At 40.2% G+C, this 17603-nt stretch overlaps 1 protein-coding gene across 1 annotated transcript; it reads right to left on the reverse strand.

Moving 5' to 3' along the window:
• Positions 1 to 11258: 11258 nt before the first annotated feature.
• trappc3 (trafficking protein particle complex subunit 3) lies at positions 11259 to 17057 on the reverse strand. Its single transcript, XM_040122628.1, has 5 exons — positions 16883 to 17057; positions 15651 to 15748; positions 14455 to 14554; positions 12471 to 12653; positions 11259 to 12164 (listed from the first exon to the last, which is right to left on the reverse strand). The coding sequence occupies exons 1-5, from the start codon at positions 16922 to 16924 to the stop codon at positions 12045 to 12047; spliced, it is 543 nt and encodes a 180-aa protein (XP_039978562.1). The 5' UTR covers positions 16925 to 17057; the 3' UTR covers positions 11259 to 12044.
• Positions 17058 to 17603: the final 546 nt, after the last annotated feature.

A 17603-nucleotide genomic window follows, 5' to 3' on the forward strand; every position in this document is an offset into this window, starting at 1 on the left:
GACCATGAAGAGAAAATGATGCAGAGGAGAAGTTGAGTGAGTAGGAGATGATGATGGAGTAAAACATCAAAAAGAGGAAAAATTAATCAGTGGTTTATGGTCAGGAATGACTTAATGAAACCGGTATGTTTGCAAATCATAGGGGCATGCAAACACACAGGTTCAGGCCAAGCCTCATCTATTTAACTCTTAAATCCGTCCTCTTAATGGGGGTGGACTTTCGACAAGACACCTTTTGACTTTCACACTCACTTCGCATACGGATTTGCCAGGAGATCAGTGATGACAAAGCTAGAAGTCTTTTAACTTGTTTCTCATGCTCTCTTCTTTAATTCGTCACATAATTACTTCTGTGACATTTCTTATGTTAAAACGAGCGCAACTTGAGGAAAGATTGTTGAAAGTGTGTATTCTAATGCCAATTTGAACGATTATTGCATCCTGCCCCTCTCTATGACAAGAAGCTTTTTACCTCACCTTTGAGAGTGGTTGGCCTTCAGTTTAACTGTATAAGAGCTGTCCATCTCATCATTAACTTTTCACAGTTAACAGTTTCTGCAATCAACACTGATCAGAGTGCTACTGTAAGGCATGAAAGACATAGACAGACTGACCTGGCCTGACGTGGCCCCAGATGATGATTCACATTTCCTACACCCCCTTGGCAGGTCACACAAATGCATCCCACTTCCTTTTCCTACAGTGACCTCATCTGTCAGCTGTGCCAGACATCGACACTTCTCCCAACTCAGTTTCTGGATGTCCTGAAACGGAAACATCAGACAGGAAACATTGTTACCATCCTCAGTTCTTCCAACATTTGTCTGCTGGCATAAACAAAGTTCATTGAAGCTAGATAGCTATCATATTCATTAAATGCTGCAGATGCAAGGTATTTTGTATTAAATGATTCCATATTACTGAAAAATAAAGACACACTATACACACACAGATACACACAAAAAGAGGACGTACAGTGGGGTCCAAAAGTCTGAGACCACTTTCCCATTCAAGTGAATTGGAAGATTTGAGCCCTCTCAGGAAATGGAAACAATTATGCAATTTCTTGGAGCTGCTGGTTGTAGCTACAGGTCTATTTGGCCTTTAAAACACCAGTAGCATGGTTGGCTTTACACATGGAGTGATGTGCCTTTGAACACATTACACCTTCATTTTAGTTTTAGCCACATGACACAGCTTATATAAGTGCCAAAAATGTGAAAATGGAAATATCAGGTGTTGTTTTCCAAGGATGTTACTTGCTTCTATTTTTAAGTACAGTGTACCTTTTTTAAAATGAGGTACACACCTCTATAAAGAGGTGCTATTGAATGATTCACGTTTCATGGAACCATCCACTACGCCTGTCAGTCTTTCCTTGCTGATTCAAGTGTCCACACCTTGCACCAACAGCCACTGACTACAGTCATTCTGTTGTTTTCATTGTGGCCATAAATATTGGTGTGTATGCTCACTGTCTCAGTTTGTGCCATGAAGTGATGACATTATGTGTGAGGAACAAGACTATTCCCGCCCTTCTCTTCCACTCTTTCTGAGTCCTTTTCATGGACTTAAAAGACCATACCAGCGGTGGTGTGGTGGGTGTGTTTTAGCCCATTAGCTACAAATCACATTAAATCTCTATCTTCTAGACAGCCTCTGGTTTCTTATTCATTGCTGTAAGCTATAAAAATACTAAACTTGCTTGATATAATCCATCACAGTAATTTCTGTTCTGTCCTCCTGTTCATGGACTTAAAGAAATATACTGGTGGTTTTGGATGTTTTAGTCTGTTAGCTACAAACCACATTAACATTTCTACCTCTAAGGTAACCATTGGTTTTTAATTGTTATACACTATAAGAATGTATTGCTAACTGATTCCTTTGCAAAAAAAAGCATTACATGAGTGAGCTATGTTACCATTAAACTAAAATCCAGACATCAAACAATAAGCATGGTAATTATGAAAAAGCAATAAGTACTTTTTGGGTTATTTTTGCATCAAAATGTCAGGATTATTAACATTCCCATGAGCAGGCCGTGCTTGCAGCCACAGTATCATGCCACGCAACTTTGTCAAAAAAAGTAAAAATAAATAAATAAATAATAATAAATAAATAAAGAAGACAAATGTTTTTGTGACAGATTGCTCTTTCAAGTCTTTTTTTGCGGCATACACAAAAGAACAGAAACCCGTGGCTGTCTCAAATGTAGAAATACAACCTAAGAACATATGAAATGCTTTGGAAAATTACATAGTATTTGTGTTTACCCTGTATTTAAAAATGGCCTTGAAGATACCAAATAGTCCTTTAGAGAAAGTGTACCTGAAGGTGTACATGTATGTATTTGGCTCTACAATATATTTAATGTGACAATCATACAGTACATTGAGTATGAAGGTGTTGAGAGGTTCCCCATGTGTCACAAGAAGCACAGTGTTAGTGTTGTGAGGTGTGTGGGAGGTCAGGGGTTACTGAGGTGTGAAGGGAGAGAGGGGGCGCTGGTCGAGGGAGCTAAGGCTGTGATTGACAGTACCTTGTTATAATTACACACTTATGTTCAATGCCAGATTTCTTCTGAACACATTCATCCTCTGGGTTATTATTTTATGTTTTTTTCCTCTCCTCACAGTTGTGCGCCAATCTCAGTTATATCCTCCACTGATATGTTTTCTCAAAGCTGGTGTTATTGCTAATACGGTTACCGCTGGAAAACCAAACAAAGCATGACACAGCACTCCATCACCTGGCCTGATGATGTCATGATGTCATTACTATCCTGCTTACACTGTGGCCCCACCTACCTCCCGGCATGTGTCAAATATTGGTGAGCCAGGCGCAGGTGTGTGTGTGTGTGTGTGTGTGTGTGTGTGTGTGTGTGTGTGTGTGTGCAAATCAGTGAGGTTGAGTAGTGACAGGGCATGTTTTTAAGACCCCCCTTCATGTTGTAAAGTTGAACCAGACCATGCTGCACCAGAGCTGGGTGTGAATAGGGGTTTGTGTCTTCGAACAGTCCACTCTTTGAGTTTCCATTAAAAGGTCCACCCTGGTAGATCGAGCATTCATGGTAGAGGTGTCGCCATTGGAATGGTTGGTGCCTCCAGCCTCAGGTGTTAGAGCAGATTTAGAGTTTCAATCAAATTTTCATTCCAGCACATGCTATAAATTATAGCAACATCATTGAGATAGTTGATGAGTTTCGTACCTGCAGCAGAGATAGGAAATTTTTTGTGTCGTATAAGTCACAAAATTCACACCAATCAAATTATTTGGACAACAGGTAGAGTTTTTACAGGTTCTACGTAAGAAACTCTGTAAAGCAGTGGATCACTTTAAACACAAACAAAAAAGTTGTTCTGTTTAGTCCGCAAGACAACACTGTTCACATTTTACTTTAAACAGAGTCCCTTAATATAATTTAGCAAGCGTCTGCAGTCAAGCTAGTGACTCTGTGAGGTTGAAATTAGGCGCAGTGGTGTTTTTAACTATGTGCACCACCTATGTTCGGGGTTTTAGCAACACACAGTACATTACATTTGTCATGGAAATCCATCAAATAGTTGACATCTCATACAAAACCACAGACGTCGACCTCACGGTGGTGCTTGAGGAAAAGTAAGGGGATCATTAAAGTCAGTAGGATTTATCCTCTGGGGACCATAAGTGTCTGTACAGAATTTCATGGCAATCCATCCAATAGTATTTTAGACATTTCAGTCTGGATCAAAGTGATGGACCAACTGACTGGCGAACATTGCCATCCCTAGAGCCATGCAATTAGCATGGCTAAAAACTACATAAGTGGTATTTTTATAATCTAAATTTTTGCATTAATATTGTTTCATACTACTGTTTGTTACCTTTACATAAATACTGATTTAAAGAGGAATAAATAATAAAAACCTCTTATAGACACACTTTTAAAGAGGACAATGATGTGTTTAATGCTCTGTTTGTGGTAAGAATATTAGGTGTTGAGGAAAAAATTTGGATACACTGCTGTGTTGACAAGGTCATGAACTGGTTACTTGTGCCAGATAAACATACTTCTTAAAAGAAAGTGTCATCACTTTAATCTTGGCAAATGCATGTCCTCAATTCTCACAGCATCATCTATTTGCACTCGTTCACACAGGCCAAGAAGCAGATAAAACAGAGAAGGACAAAGGAGAGATAAAAGTAAAAGAAAAAACGTGAATGTTGGATGCTCCCTCACAGTTTGAGTCATGCTTTTGTCTTCCAAAGCACATCTCTGAGGACATCCAGGTTTCATTCACTCTGCTCCACTGGTTTTTATGTCCACTAAAAATGTCGCCATGGTGTGCGCTCTGTAACGTGTGCAAAAGAAACCAAATCTGGTTTTCTGAAAACATATTGTTTTCATTGATTATGTTTCACTTAACTTTTTTTCTTTGGAATACAATTTTGGTTTAACTGATTATGGTTGGATATCTGAATCAAAGAAACACTTTCATAGAATTAAAGGAGGGGAAATAGGAAATAATTACTTGGTCACACAACATAATAACAACAAAATTGGTTCATAGTTACAGTGAAACATAAACCACAGTGTGCTCAGATGACAGTGGCTGGAAAGATTAACAAACACAAAGAGAATCTCACTTGGTAACAATCTGTTACTCACTGAAAACTTCTGCTGACATGAGGTATGCTTCTGGTCCAGTTAGTCCAGAGAGAAAAGATTTGATATTTGCGTGTGGGGCTTTTTGTGGCTGTGTGTGGTGGTAACTTGGCCTCAGACATCAAAATCTGTGTGGCTTTTTAATTTTTTTCCTGCATGAAACCAAACCATATGACAGTCCTTTAACTGGCTAACTGATGTGGATGTTGATAGACGGAGGGCCAGACACTGACCCGCAGCTTGAGAGGCCCGGAAACCATCCGACAAAATGCTGAGAAGCTTTTTGACAGCTTCCTCCCTCTTTCTCTCTCTACCTGTCCCTTTGGAGCAGGACCCAGTGGGTGTTTTGTCTGGGCCAGATTTACAGTAGATCTAAGCACCACTAGGGCCAACCTGGCTGGCTAATTGGAAAAAGGTTCGTACGTTATGAGGCCCGCGGAGAGCACTTTCAGCACCTCCGCATTGAATGAGTAACAAAATCTCACAGGGAGGCATATAGGTGAAGCAGACACACACATGTACACGTGTGTAGGGAGAACTTCTCTGCAGTACAGAAAGTACGCACGCAGACACAAACATCACATTTTAAAATTAAGAAGAACCTTTGGGTGCAGTGCTCACATTACTGAATGACATGAGCAAGGAAATGAGAAAGGCAAAAGTTGAACATTCAGCTATATGTTTGTCAGGAACACTGCCGTTTGAGAATACGCTCACATTGAGCATCCCAAATATATGGATGCATGTGTTGTATTTGAAGGACAGTAAGTACATGCAGGTATAAAGGCCCTCTAGTTCTCTCTCAGAAACATGCAATGTGAAGTACACATCCTTTCTGCATTAAAAATGCTAATGGGGTGCTCAAAAACCCACATTGTTAGCATAAATCATACTGTTGTTACATCTTATTATAGCTGCATGTTTCCCAAAACCCTACATTTTGTAACGCCATACACCTAGAAGCACAGGACTTTCATGCCGTTTTATTGACTTTCAGGCATTAAAATGGCAGAGAAAATAACTTCTGCTGTACTGGATGTGTGAGCACTATGTCTTTGACCAGCAATTTAAAATCTACAAGGCCTAATATCTCACTTGATCTTTGATTTCCATCATGGATCAGTGAAGAGGCATGCTCTGTGCCGGGTCTGTCCAATAAATATGGCCAATTACATAAATCTCTCATCACCCCGAGGCCTTTGTGTCTGTGCCCAGCAGGTGAACAAGAGGTCTTGAACCTGGCAACAACAGAAAGCCTTTGAAGACTTTACAGTTGGGCAAACTCATCACCACAGTTTCCAGCAATATTGGGATGTAGAAAGACTACACCTAATGAAAATAATACCTCAAGTGTCAATGTGAACAACTGTCTGTCCATGTCATTGATAACAAAAGGTTAAAGATTAGAGATGATAGAATGTATGCCTTCAGTAGCCGAGATACAGGTTTATTTTTGCAAATTATGAGTTAATTATGATAGGACAAGTTCATTATTTCTATTAACCCTAAGGTTTTGACATTCATTGTCCCCAGAGGATGAATCCTCCGGATTTTGGATATCCCTCACTTTTTTAGTGAGTGGAGAAACCCTTGTCGAAAGAAAATGACCTGACAACTAGCAAAGAAAATGCATGTGGTGAAGAAATAGTGACGGGTTTGTTAGTCATTACACCAAACCATCTAAGAAGTAATTTGTGTGATCACTGTCCACCACAGATGAAATAGTGGATAAGGCCGCTTGCTGTCTATTAAAAATACATTTGCCTTACATTAACATTTACCACAGCAATACATCTGTACTCACCTGTTAGCCAGCTTGCTTGCAAGTGAGGCAGCAGAAGCAACACAAATGCACTGAACCACATTAATCCTACAGCATAGGCTACCTGGTCTTATAATATTTCAAATATTCCATAAAATTTAATCAACAGGTGAATGGAAATATAGCTAATAATCTAATAATGCCTCATCACGTGTGTCTGAAGTTGGGGGTTTACCATAAATCCCAGACTACCCTTCAGATTCCAGTCTCATTTTCCAGTATGACAGCTTGAGGTGTTTTATATGGAAAGTCATACTCACAGACCTGAAATGTCTAACTTCCAATAATACATCCAGACCCTTTACAGTCACACTGCTTGGTTTGAGAGGTGCTTGTAGTGGGAGGATAATAAATAACTTGCTGAAGACATAAAGCCTTAGAGCTGGTGTATAGATTTATACTGGGATATTATCTCAGATATCATGCTATAAAAGTTAAACAGATTGCCTGCTTGGGAGACATGCGTCATCAGAAGTACGTCTCTCTAATCGGTGTATGGTGTGTGTTTTGTCACTCCAAGAGTTTAATGTGACACACACACAGTCGGTTCATGCTTGGCACTGGAGAGCGGAGATATCCCGTCCAGTGCAGCTGGTGTGCAGCCTCTAGGCAGCCCTGTGCTCTCGGAGGGAAGCCTGGTTTGATTTTAGTCCAGGGCAAACCAGGATTTTCACATTCCTGTTTTTCAATTGGAATTAACGTATTTGTTACTGCCTGTGAGACTGATTTAAATATATGCTTACATATGTTCATTCGGAGGAAAAGGCCCTGCAATAATGTAGTCTAAGGTTAGGTGCCGTTAGCCCTCAGGGCTAGTCGGTGTAAAATTATACACAACACTTTTTTTTTTCTCTCCAACTCATTCTCCTCACTCCATCTTCAAGTGACGGCGTTCCAAGCTGGAAAGTTCTGCTGCTGTTACATAAACTCCAACTTGAGCGGCTACGGGGTCAGGAAAAAGGGGAGGTGGGAGAAAAACAAGACAAAAGTTGAGTGTATTGTGGGAAAATGAGGCATAAAGATAAAGAGGATCTGGAACGGGTAAAACCTGTATCATCAGGGATGTCTAAAACTCCTCTTCATCAGATCCTGGAGAAAAGAGGAAGAACCAAAGAGCAGGAGGAAATTGGAAGCAGAGTGAAGGCAGCTTAGCAGCTCCCATCCAAAAAGCCTGGAAGAAAGGGAAGGAGGGAAAACTTAAAACAAGGCATTAAATGGCTCGGCGTCGTCCAGGGCTCCAACCGAAACCCTCCTGGAACCAGCCAGGTCACTGCTAATACAGAAAAGAGACTCAGCTTTGAACTGATTTCAATCTTACATGTCTTCCTGCTGAAAAGATGTTTTCTTTGTTAACACAAATCCCTTGTGACACTGGTGATCCAGGATTTTATTGTACGGGTTAGCTGGATCTGATCCATGCTTTTATTTTTGAGCTTGGAGATGTGTGTTTTAACGGTTTTGTTTCTCATCTCACCCTTCGTGCCAAGACTCCTGATGACCCAAACATTACTTCGGGAGACTTAAAAACTTCTCACTTTTTATCGGATATACAGTCCATGCTAAACGGCCTAGCAAAGCAGAAGTTATTAGATTTATAGGAAGTGCTCAACAGTTTGTCTGGAAGTGGGTGATGATTCATAATCCAAATGGCTTGCAGATGTTGTAGAAGATTTCAGTGGGTATATACTGTGACTGTATACAGAATCATACTCATAATTACCTCTCAAAACCACATCCACATTTATTTACTGAGGTGTTTATGCACATCAATCCCAGAGAAACATCCCCACGAACCGCAAAAATCACACTTTCACAAGGTTTAAATAGGCAAGCTTAGGGGCTGTAAAATAAAGAAGTCTTCTGCTCATGCGAGCATCTTTTCAGGTGCACACCAGCAACATGCTCATTAAATCAACCACCTCTTCCCACCACTTCACTGCCTTGGGACTTTATTCAGGCTGTCTGGGGTTTTTTTTTTTTAAACCACAAATACACTTGTTTGCTGACTCACTGCATTCTCGTCTTAAGGAGTGCTGTCCATCATGCTGTCATCTCCGCTCTTTCCACTGACCAGACACAAAACACACACTCCGGAAACCTCTGGAAATCCTGGGTGACTGCGTCTTCAGTCAGCCCTTACCTCACCTGAGAGTCAACACATTTCCCATCAGACAGAGGACATTCCCAAAAGCTTGACTATCGCACATCCTTTCTTTGATTTAGAGACTGCTGGCCTACCTTGAGCGCATCAGCAAAACATTACTAAGAAAATGGAAAAAGATGGCGTGACTTAAACAATGAAAAATATTGAGAAAATAAAGTGGGAAAACTAAGAGAAACAGAAATGGATGAAGTGGAGGTAGAAGAAAGGGATGCAGTATTCAATAAGCGCAGGTCAATACCAGGCTGTGCGCTGGGCTTTACTGTCACAGCATGCCTTTCACCATTTGTTTCCCATAAAGGCCACATGGAAACGTTTAGCTGGCTTAAAGCAGATCGGCGCACATTGTCTCGGGCCCGTAACATTTGCTACTTGTTTTCCAGGTCCGTCCTAATAAAGTTTTCTAAAAACTATAGTAATCTGCAATAAATAATATTAATAACAATAACATGAACTGTAAAATAAAAGCAGCATGCTTGCGGATTGGGGACACTGAACACACTATATTTCTGAGATACGAGTGATGGGAAATGTTTATCTCCCAGAGGGCATGTGCACGTGTGTGGTTTTAAAAACTATGGGAAAGAGAAAGGAGAGGGGAAAAAACAATAGATATAAATAGCACCTTCAAAGCAATTCCTCCTGGCTCAAGGTGAGTCTAAAGTGCCTCAACAACAACACTTTCTTTTTGTCTCCTTGTGTTTTCATTCCGCGACAACATCTGCAATCTTGCAAAGGGAATAGAAATCATAGATGGACAGGTTAGGAGGAGTGAAGTCATAACAGAGCGTTAGTTAGTTTGTAATCTTCATATTTTTTTGTTTAATGGATAAATCTGTGGAAACAATCAACAGAAAACTCTCACGAGACATAGTGGTAGGACTTTAAGGGCTCGGAAACAGAAAATGGCCTAGTTGCGTGTTTGAACAAAGTCCTTCTAGTGTATACTAACACCTATTCGTCAGCACAGTGGTGGCAATAAATTCATCCTCCCTTTTGCCGCCATTTAAAGTATGTGTGCGTATATGCGTGTGTGTGTTTGTCAAGTTAAATTCTTGCGAACATATGACAGGGTGATACAAGGTTTTTCACAAATACACAAACTCAGCTGTCCAATTATCCCCCCCATGGTACACGGCTCTAATTCTGCCAAGTCATCTGCATTGAGCTTCTGCACAAAAACTATTTCATGGCCCTCTTTCCATCCAACATCCACATCAAAGGCCTACAGGGTGCATAGATATGTGCAGATAATATGTTGAGAGCTTGCCTAATGGCCCACCGGGCTTATTGCATTCTGACCGCCCTTGCGGTGCTTCCACTTTCCACTCTTTATCCTTTTAAATGAGCGGTACCCCAGACAAAAGTGGGCAGAGGCTTAAGACAGTATATAATACGAAGAAATCCCATCCTAATACATCTTCCCCAGGATTATAAAGTACAAAGACTGCATGTTGTCATCATTTGTCTAATCTTGAGCCAAATCAAAGCCAGAGTCCACAAATTGGGATCAGCCAGTCTTCTCAACTACTGCATATTGTCTGTTCTTTCCATATTAATAGTCAGAAAATGAACCTTTTATTTATGTTTTCTGGCAGCTCTGGCCTCTACTCCTACAAATATGGGAATATAGTTCTCCCACATTATCCATCTTTGGCCAAAAAATGCTAAATGTACATAACTAAAGCCACATACTAGGGAACAATGCAGCTGACAGCTAAGGAACGTAATGTGCACAGCAGCCTCTGGTGGCTGTTGGGAGAATAAAACTTCCAGTGCCTGGATGCTAAAACTGTAAAACCTGAAATAGGTTCATGTAGTAGCAGCTATAAAATAGGATGTTTAGAAACTGAATGTTTCCAGCAGCTAATAACTGACAGACTTCTCCAAAAGGAAATCCCTGTCTGACAATCTCATCCTCTTAAGTGCTTTCAGCAGACTCATACGTTGTCGTACAAATGTTATTGTTCTCTTATACAGTAAAACAAAAAAGACAAAAGAACAAGAAAAACATGGCTAATGCTCTCATAGTATCCAGAACAGATTTTTGCTTCTAAATCGGTACCAGGGATGATTTGTGTGTGTGTGTGTGTGTGTGTGTGTGTGTGTGTGTGTGTGTGTGTGTGTGTGTGTGTGTGTGTGTGTGTGTGTGTGTGTGTGTGTGTGAATGGCCATCTGTGTTTGTAGTTAATGACGAGGTTTGCAGTGGTCCTAAATGTGAAGTTCTATTTGTTACCTCTGGGTGATGTAAAGCCATTCACAGGTGTGATGACCAGAACCTAGCCCTGGTGACTCTTAGGTAGGCAGCCTTTCCTTTTCTGCTCGCACACACACACGCACACACACACACACACGTGCGACCACAAACACACAGATTACCTCCATGTACCCTGAACAAACATAAGAGAGAAATTAGGTCTGTTATTGTTTGCCTTTGCAGAGTGGTTGCAGTACTCCAAAGGAATAACACTCCCAAAGCACACTGAAGCAGAACTAACAAGGTGGTACAGAGGACATAGTGTGTGTGTGTAAGTGTGCGTGAGTAGTTAAATCTGTTCCAGGTCCCCCAAACAGGCATGTTATGAAGTGTCACCTCTCTAAACTTTCACAAACACAAGAGAAAAGAATCATATCAAATATGTTGCATTTATTTGATATATGCATCTACATAAATTATCATGCCAGACAATTGGCAGCAATATATAATGCGATTTAATTAAAAAAAAAAAAAAAGAAAAAACAAGACAGACATGAAAACATGACATTATGTAGGGCTTTCCAGCCTTGCACCAAAAAGAAGACAACAGCCTAAACATGGCCAAATGAAAAAAATGCATCACTGTTTCAAGAAAGAGGACAAAAATTTTAATGTCAAATGAAGAAAAATTGAGTTTGCCTGTGGGAAGGTGACAGATAAATGGTCCGAGGCATTCTTTTACCCCTCTATATTGATAGCTGTCATTAGGGAGTAACTCTCAAACTGGACCGAAGATCACTCGAGACTTTTATTTTTGTCATCCATAAAATATTCAAGTTAGCAGAGCCATGTTATGATCTCGTGTTGTGTTTCAATAGTGTACAGTGTTTATTTTCATTGGGATGAATCTCAATAGTCTCTTCTAGCTCCTAGCATTCTCCTCTTAAAAACAGATAGAAAAAAACAGGGGATGAAGACACTAGACACTGAGTGTTTTTATAATATTAGCCTTGATTCCTTTCAAACTTTTAATGTGAGAGATCCAGACTATGATGTAATGCAAAGTCTCTTATTTCACAGGCAATATTAAAGATTGCAAGGACAGGAAACATGGCTATTGAGATGTACCACTCAGCTTGATGTTTTGAGCTCGGTTTGTTCATCCTTTCAGTCTGTAGGTGAAGGTGTACCTTGCACAAGTTCTCCTTCATTTCCATTACTCATCTCCTGCTGGGAGATTTTCTTCAATCCTCTTGATGAACTTCATGCGGATTTCTGTAACGTTGTCCCCTCTCAAAGTGTCCTGGGCAAATCTCACATCCACTGCCATCTGGACCTAAAATAGATTCAGAATCAGTTACAATTCCATGCAAAAAAATACTATCACATACTTTCACATGAAAGCCTTCCATCCTCTTTTTTTTCTGTTTTATTTATCCAATATGTTATTGCACACATTAATGTACCTGAACTTTGTATTATTAGTAGCTGTAACTGTAGCTGTGGCCGTGTTTATCATAACTTGTACCACAGGTAGACTGGTGGTCTTTTTTTAACTCCTTAGAATAAATGTGTAACATTTTGTAAAAGAGCCCCAGAAACACAGTAAGACTGTGTAAATACTTGGAAGTGTTGACTTTACCATTTCCAGGGCTCCTCTGAGGACCCCACACAACAGGTTGGAGTAGATCAGCGTGCTGTGGTTATCCGGCAGCTCCACAAAGTCTACCAACGGGTTATTTTCTAAGATGAGGGAGAATTCATCTCCTGCCGGGCTCCAGTTGGTCACACTGGGGGTGGTTCCCAAGTACATCTTAAATGCAACCTAACAACCATCACAACACGGTGAGTAGAAAGATACAAAGAAAACACAGCGCAGGATTACTCAATTGAAAACAGTAATGTTTCATCGTATATTACTTTATCTGAAGTTTCCCATCCCCCGAGGATAAGCAAGATAAATTTGGGGAAATTTTTTCAGCAGCTTTTTACTGATTCCTACTGCTCCAAAACTAATTACTTTGCACCAAAAGAAACCAGGTGCAGTGCCAAAATTAATGATGCCAGATTTTTCTATGATATTACATTTGTAGATTACTCAAGACACATGCTAAACTGAACTGAAGGATTATTATCTGTCCTCTGAGTTCAGTGTTATTTTTGGGCTCGGGAGACACAGGTGGGACAGGCTACATAGGCCCAATGTTCTGCTCTGTCACGCTAAATTTTCAAAGGTTTTAATTATTTGGGATTCTCTCCTAACGTCAGCTGAGCCTGCAGATCACTGCCAAATCAGGCAAACTGATCCACTAATCAAATCCACTGACTATCACTCAGCTCTTCCTGCAGTTTTTTTTTTACAGTAAGAGTCATCATCAGTTCCTCTTTTCTGTAAGGTTTTACTTAAGAAGCAGCTGCTGGAAGTCTGTAGTTTGTATTACTGGAATACTTGGAGTACTGTCTGTACATACCTGGTTTCTGGTAAATGCTGTCTGTTGCTCCTGTTCTTCTACAGCACTTTGTCACAGGAAAGATGGGAAACTCGTTCATGCACTGCCAAATCAAATTTTGATCGAGCTAGCAAAATTCCAGCTGCGCCGGTCCGATCAATTACAACTGGGCAGATTTTTACTCGTATATATGTAAAATGGTCGCACCCAGTAGTCCAGCCTGACATTAACACAAATATCTTTTAAAAACACAGAAAACAGAATAATAATGAAGCTATTAAGGATCCATAACTATAGAAAATCTGTTTTCGACCACATAACAGAAGTCTTCCGTATGTATTTAACTGAGGAATGACTGAGGTGATTTCAGAGTTTGGCTAAAGGTCATGTGATATTGTCAGGCAAAGCTGTAATTGTGCCTTCCAAACCACTGCCCCATAGTGGTCCTCCATTGACAGACATAACCCTTCACTTCATGACCATGAGCCAGTTCCCTGAGCTAGTGTGGGGTTACTTCTCGGTATGACTCTCCTAGCAAGCAGCAGAAACACCTTGAAAACAGCTGGAGTGCTTAAGACACAATCAGGCTTTTGAGCAGCCTTCATTGTCTGACTGCGTCCTTCTGTCTCTCCAGGCCAGGGATGAAGACAGAGAGAGGAGGACTGCAGTACAACATATCACAACAATAATACGATCAGCCAGGTGATTCAGTAAATGACAAGACTACTGACTCATTTCAAGAGAGACGCATTAAAAGTGTGCTATAGTTGTTCCAGAGATTAACTAAGAGGACATGCGCATGGACAGGGAAGGAGAGAAGGGGTATCACTAAATATACAGGACCTTTCTAAGGGATGAGATTACATTTTCATTCCACGTGTAAGTGAATCCTCACCTTCTAAGGTAACTATCACACAAGCAAAGAGGAATGCAATCTTGGCCTGAAAATTTAGGAAAATGCAGAGTACTGCTTTCTTGAACTTTTCTCATCTAGTCGGTCACAATCATCAGTTTTCCCTCCTCCTCCTCCCACCATTCTTCCCTTCTTTCTCATCATTTTTTTAGGGTGTTTCATCAAGTTCACTCTCTCTAATCTACCCCCCCCCCCCCCCCTCCCATTCCCTCCCCTCAATTTTGGGAGAAATCCACAGTCACGCTCTGGAACCATCCAATTACCTTAGCAATGACATCGGCTGTTTCTCGGAAATCCTGACACCTGCCGATGCTGGAGCGTGCCAGGAAGTCCTCAATGAGACGAACCCCGATGTTATAACCCCTATGAAAGTGACAAAGATGGAGATAGAAGTAAGAGAGAGACGTAAAAAGTCATTCTGCCTCCTCATAGTCTTCATAGGCTAAACTAGACTGCACCGTAAAGAGGTAGAAAACAGTTACAAATGCTCCGAGTCATCTTTGGTTCATACACTTGGAAAATTATGATAATTATGATTAGAAGGTCAAGTCAACTTATCCTAACTGCAGTGTCTGAAGCCAACTGATGCATCCCGATCCTAACATGGTCTGTCTCTAACCAGTTGGCTGGCAACTAGCAGAGTGGGCAGTGCGGACTCACTGCCTTCTAAGGCCAGGTAAGACAAGCCTCATCTCAAAGAGCTTAAGGTTGCCGCACAACCAGAAAAGCAAAGTACATCCAGTCCAAAGTCCTGTCAGCATGACAGGATGTTTTGAATTTCTGAGTTATAAACCAATCCTTTTTTTTTTAAATCTTATTTTGTGGGAGCATTGCGGCCAGTATGGCGTTCCAGAGATTTTTTTTTCTCTCCTAAAAACACATACTGTATCAGTGTTCTCTTCTTCAAAGGCCCCCATACGTTCCGAGAAATTACTAGAGTACAGGGAAAGCTCTGACACTGAAGTTTGAGAAATAAAACCTCATTGTGTCATCTCTCTGCTCCAGTTTGTGTGAAAGTATATTATGAATAGAGGGCAGTAGAAATGTGTCAGAGTGGTGGGAAGCTGTGAGTTAAAGAAAAAAAAAAAAACCCTGGTTAAACAAGCAAAACTCTAACATGTTGGAGAACAGCCAGACTCATAATAAAACTCAATATGAATTTTGAGATGCTGTTACATACTCTACTGGTAACACGTTCTACCAGCTTGGCAGCTTAGTTATTAGAGTGAATTGCATTATTTACTTGTTTTTTTTGCTAATTATAATGTTAAAAATTAAGGCTTAAATCACTGGTAAAGGTGATTTTTTATTAAGACTCTATTAGTAATTTAGCACTATTTTAAACTCAGGAAGCCCATTTGTTTCACATCAGCAAGATTGGGCACACTTGCTTAGCAGCTACACTTTTTGTAAACTGAATTTGGGTGTTAAGATAGCTAATGAGAGTAGGGATACTTACATCTTGTCCAGTTGTTTATTGACTTCCTCGTCATTCTCATAGTCTTTACAAAGCTGAGTGACCAGGGCCCCATATGTCAGTGTGAACAGCTCAGAGTTCTAGAAGCATAAACAACAAGATTGTCATGTTATTTGTTTGGCCTAAAATTGAATGAATGACTCTGGGAGAAGCCTAAAGACCAATATATTAGGTTTCTTCTTTCATAGCACAACACCAAGCCACCCTCAGGGATATGCTGAGCAAAGCAGAAAGCACCCAGGTAAAAGTATATAAAACACGTACAGTTATTTTAACCCCATATCACCAGTGGCCAGCAGCCCCAGATGATATGGGGTTAAAATAACTGCATGGTCCACAGTTTTTTTTTAAGTAGCGTAAACACCTACATTGCCTGCCTTAAGTTTATAGTACACCCTGAATTTTGGCACAAGCCAGGTATAAAAAAAAAAGACCTTAACTTGCTATCTAACACTCAACTCCTTCAATGTGTAGAGAGGCAGACACAGGGTCTACTTTCTGCACCAGGAGGATTAAGAGGTCAAGCTATGGACAGCTCCTGGTGCTGAAATGACATCTAATAGCACTAATAAAAAATAAAGGCTTTAATAAATAATAAAAAGTGTAGAATCACTTTATAATGAATAATCTAGATGTACAGTTTAATAGTTTTTCCATACCAAAGGCTCGTGTCTTCAATGCAGCTTTAAAACTGTAATTCCATCCAATGTGACAGTGCCAATAAAAAAATAAAAATAAAACTAACCACTGACTCCTCTCTGCGCCCTTCAGTGGCTTTTTAACAGTGTCCCTAAATAGTGTTAAGTTGTACTCAGGAAATTTTGACTTGCAGTGTAGTTCAGCTCTGTAGTTTGAGTGGTTTTTATTTTTATTTGCCCAGAGAAAATTAATTTCGGCAATAATGTCTTAATCGGATATTATGAATTGTAGTAGTAAAGATATCTTAAAGTGGACGTACTAGGAGGGTCATACAAAGCTACAAATGGTAGCTGCTTATAATGTGCGCTACGACGAACTACACTATCTGTCAAAGCTAGCAACCTTCAACGGCGATATAAATACGTATTCGGCTGTTTCAAATGCTTTTCATATATGTATATAGAGGTACAACATTGCCCGCTGTTAAATGAGCTAACGTTATTTGGCTACGGTTAGCATTTTGCTAGCTAAGCTAGCTAGATTCGTCAGATGTTAATCCTGCGGGAGTCGCCTACCATCTTCTTGCTGTCTGTTGTTCGGTTGGATTGCCTGGACATTGTGGACAGTATTACAGGCTTACACAGGTGGCAAGTCAATATTAATCCTTTATTTATTTGAATGTGGCTGAGCAGTTATTTCCGCAATCGCCAGTGTAGTCACACACTTCCACCAATGTCGAGTTAGCTAAGTTGCAATATAAACGTCCGGTCTGAATTTGGACTGAAAAAAAAAAAATATTGAGGAAAATTCGTGAATAATACAAAGCACGAGATGAAAGGAAAAAAATGTGATAAAAATGAGAAAACAAATTCAATTATAAAAACAAGCTATTCTTGTTATCACGTTCTTACGTATAGTGTTCCCTTTTTTATTAAACAGGCGAAACACATCAATCACTTTATTTTGAAGGCAAAGTCATCCCCTTTCCGGTGCTGTCTCAGTACATCTTTGCGAGCTTGATGCAGTTCTGCAAGTCAGCTGTCACCAACCTTTCTTCGGCTGTTTTACTATCGGCACGTCGTTGTATCGCCGTCCCGCGTCTCGGAGGGGAACAGAAGACCACAGCGAGACCCACTTGTCATAAACTTCTCTCGATTGACCACAGGATGGCAGTATATGTCATGTAAGATAAACGAGCTTACATTTCTTTACAAAGCAGGACATTACAGCTTCAACACATGTTTTTCTTTATAACTGGAGTGTTTATTCACACTTTGGCAGCTATATTTTAATAAC

Source organism: Xiphias gladius, chromosome 24, assembly GCF_016859285.1.
Source record: "Xiphias gladius isolate SHS-SW01 ecotype Sanya breed wild chromosome 24, ASM1685928v1, whole genome shotgun sequence".
Taxonomy (NCBI): Eukaryota; Metazoa; Chordata; class Actinopteri; order Istiophoriformes; family Xiphiidae; genus Xiphias; species Xiphias gladius.